This window comes from Meriones unguiculatus, chromosome 8 (assembly GCF_030254825.1).
Source record: "Meriones unguiculatus strain TT.TT164.6M chromosome 8, Bangor_MerUng_6.1, whole genome shotgun sequence".
Taxonomy (NCBI): Eukaryota; Metazoa; Chordata; class Mammalia; order Rodentia; family Muridae; genus Meriones; species Meriones unguiculatus.
In genome coordinates this window covers 67,241,036-67,248,286 of record NC_083356.1, presented here as the reverse complement: position 1 = coordinate 67,248,286, position 7,251 = coordinate 67,241,036, and the positions used below count along the sequence as shown (strand labels likewise).

Here is a 7,251-nt window from a genome sequence, read left to right as displayed (position 1 = left end):
ACATACAAGAGTCATTTTGAGCAAGAAAGTTTCATTTTTTTAATCATAGCTGTTTACACAGAATCATTCTGTAATAAATCAAACTGCACTTTGGATATAACAGACCTTATTTCCAAACAAGACAAAAATCAAACAAAATACCCATAACCCATTAACATAGAAACAGGGGCCAGTGTCTTCTAGAAAACATGGGAGACTTCTAGAGCCATGTGTAGAAGAAAGCAGCTCTTTCACTGCTGTGCTTCAACACATATCCAAACCATCACTAGAAGCCCAATGATATACTCAGAATTTCTTAACACTCTCTAGAATAGGATACATGTTTTCGAATGCTTCATAAATTGCAGAACGCTCTTTGGCACCTATAAAGAAATCAAAGTATATATAAACTTTAACATAACAGCACCAACATTTTTTTAATGCTAAAATTTCATTTTGCCATGTTCAATTCTTGTTTCTTTTATTTTGGGAAATGATCTAGCTAAACAGCCCAAGGTGGCCTCAGACATCTGTGTCTGCCTCCCCAGTGCTGGGATTACAAGGATGCCCAGTTTTGTGATGGTTTCAAGATGGCACCTTTTTAATTGTTCCCAGTAGGTGGCATTTCTAATAAAGGAAAAAACTGGAGAAGGAACACTATAGCCATACAAACACATGCCTTAGGGCAGAGGTTCCTTTAGCATTTTCTCCCCAGTCATTTCTCTTCAGTCATTCAGGGCTCAGTAGAAATATGGATGGACTGTACTGTGAGTGACCTAAGAGTGACATCTCCAGCATCCTGACCTAGCTACTGGCAAAATGACTGCCTTGGATCCACTCATTTCTAGTTAGTGTCCTGTTTTTATTGTTCTAGACTAGGTAAAGCCATTTAAGGAGATTCCTATTTTAACACATTGGAAGCAATCAGAAGGAAATTTATAGCATTTTAATTTTTGGATTTTAGGTGTCAGCAATTGTGAACTATAATATGACAAATGTGGACATATAGCACTAAAAACAGATTAGAGTCTTTCAGATGCCTTTTGCAGTAGACTCTACCTAGCAGTGTTTCAAAGCAGACACTAAGACTCATAACCAAACCCTCGGCAGAGTGCAGGGAATCATATCAAAGAAGGGGAGTTAGTATGATATGGAAAGGATAGGAGCTCTACAAGGACCAAATATATCCGGGCACAGGGTCTGAGACTGACACTCAACCAAGGACCATCTATGGATATAACCTAAAACTTCTGCTCAGAAGTGGCCCGTGGTAGCTCAGTAACCAAGTAGTTTTCCAAAGTAAGGGGAACAAGGACGATTTCTAACAGGACCTCAAGGGCAGGCTCTTTGACCTTCCCACCTCCCCAGGGGAGGAGCAGTCCTGTTAGGCCACAGAGGAGGACTTTGCAGTCAGCCCTGAAGATACCTGATAAAACAGGGTCAAATGAAAGGGGAGGAGGTCCTCCCCCATCAGTGGACTTGGAAAGGGGCAGGGAGACCAGGGAGGGAGTATGGGGTTGGGGAGGGAATGAGGGAGAGGGATACAGCTGGGACACAGAGCTAACAAAATGTAACTAATAAGAAAAATAAAATTAAAAAAAAACAGATTAGATTCTCTCCCTTGAGATACGTCAGTCCCTATTCATCTCTCATCTCTCACCAACAAACATCATACTCTCCACCTTCAAATGTAGATAGGGGACAGCCCAGTAAGTGTTATGGACTGGTTCTTTTTATGTGAGTGTGGTTCCTTTTATGTGAGCTAAACAGGAATAAATATCTGGCATATTAGCAGGCAGAAAGCTAAGAAGAAAAGAGGATAATGGAAGAAACAGTAGAAACTCTTAGCACCCAATGCATGCTTGGAAGGCTGAAGCAGGAGGGTCATGACTTCAAAGCCATCCTGAGTTACATAGCCAGCCCTGTTTAAAAGACAAGGCAACAAGCAAACAAAACCAACAACCTATTGGTGTGTGAATAACTTCAAACAACTAAAGTCATAGGACCCTTCCTTAAGATATGTGGAGCTAGAAAGGAAGAGAGAAGGAAATCTGAGAGTGACTATCTGGCTTAGCTCTAGGCCTAAAGTGGGAGACAATTCAAAAGGAGGATCAACCAGAATGCAGTACCATGGACGAGCTGTAATGCTTTTTATTAAAGGAAAAAAAGAACTGGTAGTCAGGATGTGGAAGTTAAGCAACCTCTGTACTGATAGAGGGAATATAAAACCTGGTTCAACTCCCAAGTTTGGGTGTTCCTCAACAGGTAAGGAATCACCACACAATGAAGCAATTCCACTTGGGTAAACCCCTCACAAAACCAGAAGCAGGTATACAGTGCAGACTGGAATTGTAACAGTAAGCAGTTATAGAAAGAAGAGATGGAAACAGCCCACATGCCATCCATGGATAAAAACATCAGTGTATGCACACAATCAGCCATAGAGAGGGCAAAATTTGGACATGCCTCAACAACTGAAAAAAAAAAAAAGGTTAGGCACCTTCCCAAAGAAAGGAATGGTTACATTTAGAGGAAACATCCAAAAATGGACAAATCCATGATGGCAACAGACACTAGTAGCTGCTAGAGAACATGGAAGACTGTTCAATGATACAGAGATTTATTTGGAGCCATGGAAGTGTTTTAGAACTGGCGAATACTAAATGCACTAAATGCCCTATGTAGTCCACTTTCCAGTGTTTAAGTTTGTTTTACAAATTTCATTTAAAAAATGTTAAATTGTAAGGAGGAAGTCCTTATAATTTTTTGGCTGCTAATGTCAAATTTGCATTTATTCCTTGCTAAGTAGTTTGCAATTTGTGTGTCTGCATGTCTGAATCCTGAAAGATGGCAGATGACAAAGTACATTACTAATGGATAAGAGAAAATCTGCTCCTTTGGGGTGGAAATTCCCCTAAAGTCTCATCAGAGTTCAGGATATTAAAATTTTCCTTTCCAAAGAAATCATTTTGGTGGAAATGAGGTTATCAAAAATACAAGGCTACTGACAAGTATCTTGCCTCTGGCTTTGTAGATACCTGTATCTGGAATAGGCTTCTTGCTATCAGAGAACGGCATGTGATAGGTGATGCATGCATGAACAACAAAGCATACCTAAGGGTATGACATTCTTTTTACAGTTCCTTGAGGAACATGGAATACAGATCTGGCATTTGGGATAAACACTACTTTGCTTTTTCCATAAGACTTTATATAAAATACTGTACCTAAAAACTTTGCACTCAAACATAAAGAGAGGCCTGTTGTCATCAGGGACCCAGGTAAGACCATATTCTGCCCTCTGGTCCCCCTAAAGCACTCCCAATAACCATTAAACTCACATGCTCCCCTGCACCTCCATTTTCTGGCCCACAACTCTGCCTGCATTATTGGATATCTGCTAACACAAGGGATAAGATAACAAGACCCAGAGAAATATGACACTGCCAGAACCCAGGTATCTTACTACAGCAAGCCCTGAATAACCCATTACAACTTAAGCACAATAAAATGACCTTAAATCCAAGCTTATGAAGCTGATAGAGGCATTCAAATAGGAAATGAATAAATCCCTTCAAGAAATATAGGAAAGTACAATGAAACAATGAAACAGTTGAAGGAAATGAATAAAACTGTTCAAGATCTGAAAATGGAATAGAAGCAATAAAGAAAACATAAACTGAGTGAATCTTGGAAATGGAAAACTTACCTCTGGTAAGAGAACAGACAATACAGACACAAGCATCACCAACAGAATACCAAAAATGGATGAAAGAATGTCAGTCATAGAAGATAGGATATAAAAAACTGAAACACTGATCAAAGAAAATATTAAATCTGAAACATTTCTGACAAAAAAACATCCAGGGAATTTGGGAAACTATGAAAAGACCAAACATAAGAATAATAGGAACAGATGGAAAAGATTCCCATCTCTAAGGCCTAGAAGATATCTTCAACAAAAGCATAGAAGAAGATAGTTTCCCTAACCTAAAAAAAAAAAAACCAAAAAAAAAAAACTATGCCTATAAACATACAAGAAGCATAAAGGAAACCAAATAGATTGGATCAAAAAAGAAAATCCTCCTGCTACATAATAATCAAAACATTAAATGTACAGAACAAAGAAAAAATATTAAGTGCCTCAAGGCAAAAGGGCCTTGTATCATGTAAAGGCAGACCTATTAGCATTACACCAGACTTCTCAATGAAGGCTTTAAAAGACAGAAGGGCCTGGGAAGATGTCTTGCAGTCTTTAAGAGACAACAGAGGTAAGCAAAACTTCAGTCACCAAAATTGAGGAAACAAGGTATTTCATAATAAAACCAAATTTAAATAATATCTTCCCACAACTCCAACCCTAGAAGGATACTAGCAGGAAAACTCCAACACTAATGAAAAAATAAGAAATAATTTCACACCAGAAAAACCAAAAGAAGGTAAGCACGTACCCCATCCACATACACTACTACCACCAACATCAAAATAGCAGGAATTAGCAATCACTGGTCATTAATATCTCTCAACATCAAAGACTCAATACCCCAAAAAAAGACATAGGTGGGGAAAAACACTTTATACTCAGCAAAGGAAAAATCCACCAGGATGAGGTTTTAATTCTGAATATCTGTGCCCCCAAATGCAAGGCCACTAACAATCATAAAATAAACATTACCAAAGCTTACATCACACATCAAATCACACACATTAAGAGTAGGATACTTTAATACCTAAAGGAGTCTGGTAAATGGAGTTTTGCCTCCTAGCCTTGGCAGACATGGCTCTAATCTAAAGTTCAGTTTCTCAGAGACTGACCTTGGCAACTTTTCCAGTGGGGTGTTTCATTCCTAAGAACTAGATAATAAACTCCTGGGAACAAGATAGCAAACCTTGTGTAATCTTGAATGAATCCTCAGACACTTTGCCAGGTGACACAGATGAGGTGACACATGAGAAAATTTGCTTGTGATTCTTTGCTTTATAAGTGCTGTTTGTATGTTTAGTAAATGGGGCCTTGAACAGAAACCTGCCTTGGCCTCCATTCTTCGTGTCTCTGCCCCTCTCAATTCCCATTCCCTCTTCCAGGTGGACCCATTTCAAATAGCCTGTGGGTTGGGTCAAATACCCCTCTCTCACCAATGGACAGGTAGGTCATCAAGAGAGAAACTAAAGAGAGAGGTAAAGAAACTAAGCACTGTTGTGAATGAAATGGACCTAACATTTTTACAGAACATTCACCCAAACAGAAAAGAATATACCATCTTCTCAGCATTTCATGGAACCTTCTCCAAAATTGACTATATACTTGGCCACAAAGCAAGTCTCAACAGATACAAGAAAATTGAAATAACACCCTGTATTTAATCAGATTTTAACAACAACAACAGGAACAGCAGAAAGCCCACAAACTCATGGAAACTGATCAACTCTTTATTCAATGACCACTGGGTCAAGGAAGAAATAAAGAAAGAAATTAAAGACTTTCTGTAATTCAATGAAATGAAGGCACAACATACTCAAACCTACGGGACACTATGAAAGCCAAGCTAAGAGCACTAAGCACCTTCATAAAGAACTAGGAGCGATCCCATGCTAGCAACTTAACAATACACCTAAAAGCTCTAGAACAAAAAGACACAAACACACCTGAGAGGAGTAGATGGCAGGAATAATTAAACTCAGAGCTTAAATCAATAAATTAAAAACAAGAACAATACAAAGAATCAACAAAACCAAAAGTTGGTTCTTTGAGAAAACCAAAGATAGACAGGTCTTTAGCCAAATTAACTAAAAGGCAGAGAGACAATATCCAAATAACCAAAATCAGAAATGAAAAAGGGGACATAACAACAGACAGCAAGAAAATTGAAAGAATCATTAGGTCTTACTCCAAGAGCCTGCACTCCACAAAATTGGAAAGTCTAAATAAAATGGACAATTTTTTGATAGATACCTCCTGCTAAAGTTAAATCAAAATCATGTAAACAACTTAAGTAGACCTATAATCCCTAATGAAATGGAAGTAGTCATTCAAAGTATCCCAACCAAAAAACAAAACAAAAATATAAAACAAAACCCAGGATTAGATGGTTTTAGTGCAGAATTCTACCACACCTTCAAAGAAGAGCTAATACCAATACTATCCCACAAAAGAGAAACAGAAGGAACATTGTCAAACTCATTCTATGAAGCCACAGTCACCCTGATACCTAAACCACACAGAATCAACAAAGAAACAGAATTTCTGACCCATTTTCCTTGTAACCACTGATACTAAAATACTCACAGGCTGAATCTAAGAACATATGGAAAACATCATCTACCATTATCAAATAGGCTTCGTCCCAGAGATGCAGGAATGGCTCAACATGTGAAAATCCCTCAATGTAAACCACCATATAAGCAAACTGAATGAAAAAAATAGAGCACATGATTATCTCATTAGATGCTTAAAGAAAGCCTTTGACAAAATCCAACACTCCTTCATGATGAAAGTCTTGGAGAGATCAGGTATACAAGGCCCATACCTAAACACAATAAAAGCAAACCTATAGCCAACATCAAATTAAATGGAGAGAAACTCAAAGCAATTCTACAAAAATCAGGGATAAGACAAGGCTACTCACTTGCTCCATATCTATTCAATACAGTACTTTACATTTTAGCTAGAGCAATAAGACAACTAAAGGAGATCAAAGGAATACAAATTGAAAAGAAAGAAGTAAAAATATCACTATTTGCAGATGATATGATAGTATATATAAGTGACCCCCCCAATTTGTTTTTACTAGAAAACTCTTACAATTGACAAGCATCTTCAGGAATATAGCTGGATCCAAAATTAATTTTAAAAAATCAGTATCCCTCTTTTATAAAAGTGATTAACAGGATGAAGAAAAAGTTAGGAAAATAACACCCTTCAATAACAGCCAAAAATAATAAAAAATATTTTGGTGTAAATCTAACCAAGCAAGTAAAGGACCTATATTACAAGAACGTCAAGTAAAAGGAGAAGGAGGAGGAGGAGGAGGAGGAGGAGGAGGAGGAGGAGGAGGAGGAGGAGGAGGAGGAATCCAAAATGGAACGATCTCCCATGTTCTTAGATTAGTAGGATTAACACAGCAAAAATGGTCATTTTACTAAAAGCAATTTACATATTCAATGCAATCCTCATCAAAATGCTAACATAAACTGGACTAGTCATTTGTTTGTCATTTCCTCAATCTCTGCTCCATCTTTATCCCTACACTTCTTGTAGGCAAGACAAATTTT

At 37.8% G+C, this 7,251-nt stretch overlaps 1 protein-coding gene across 1 annotated transcript in view; it reads right to left on the bottom strand.

The window, feature by feature from the left end:
- Positions 1 to 285: 285 nt before the first annotated feature.
- The window catches only part of Tbpl2 (TATA-box binding protein like 2), a 29,403-nt gene continuing 22,437 nt past the window's right edge, over positions 286 to 7,251 (bottom strand). Inside the window, exon 7 of the mRNA XM_021660480.2 lies at positions 286 to 362. Within this exon, the coding sequence (XP_021516155.1) occupies positions 286 to 362 (77 nt within the window). The remainder of the gene's footprint in view (positions 363 to 7,251) is intronic.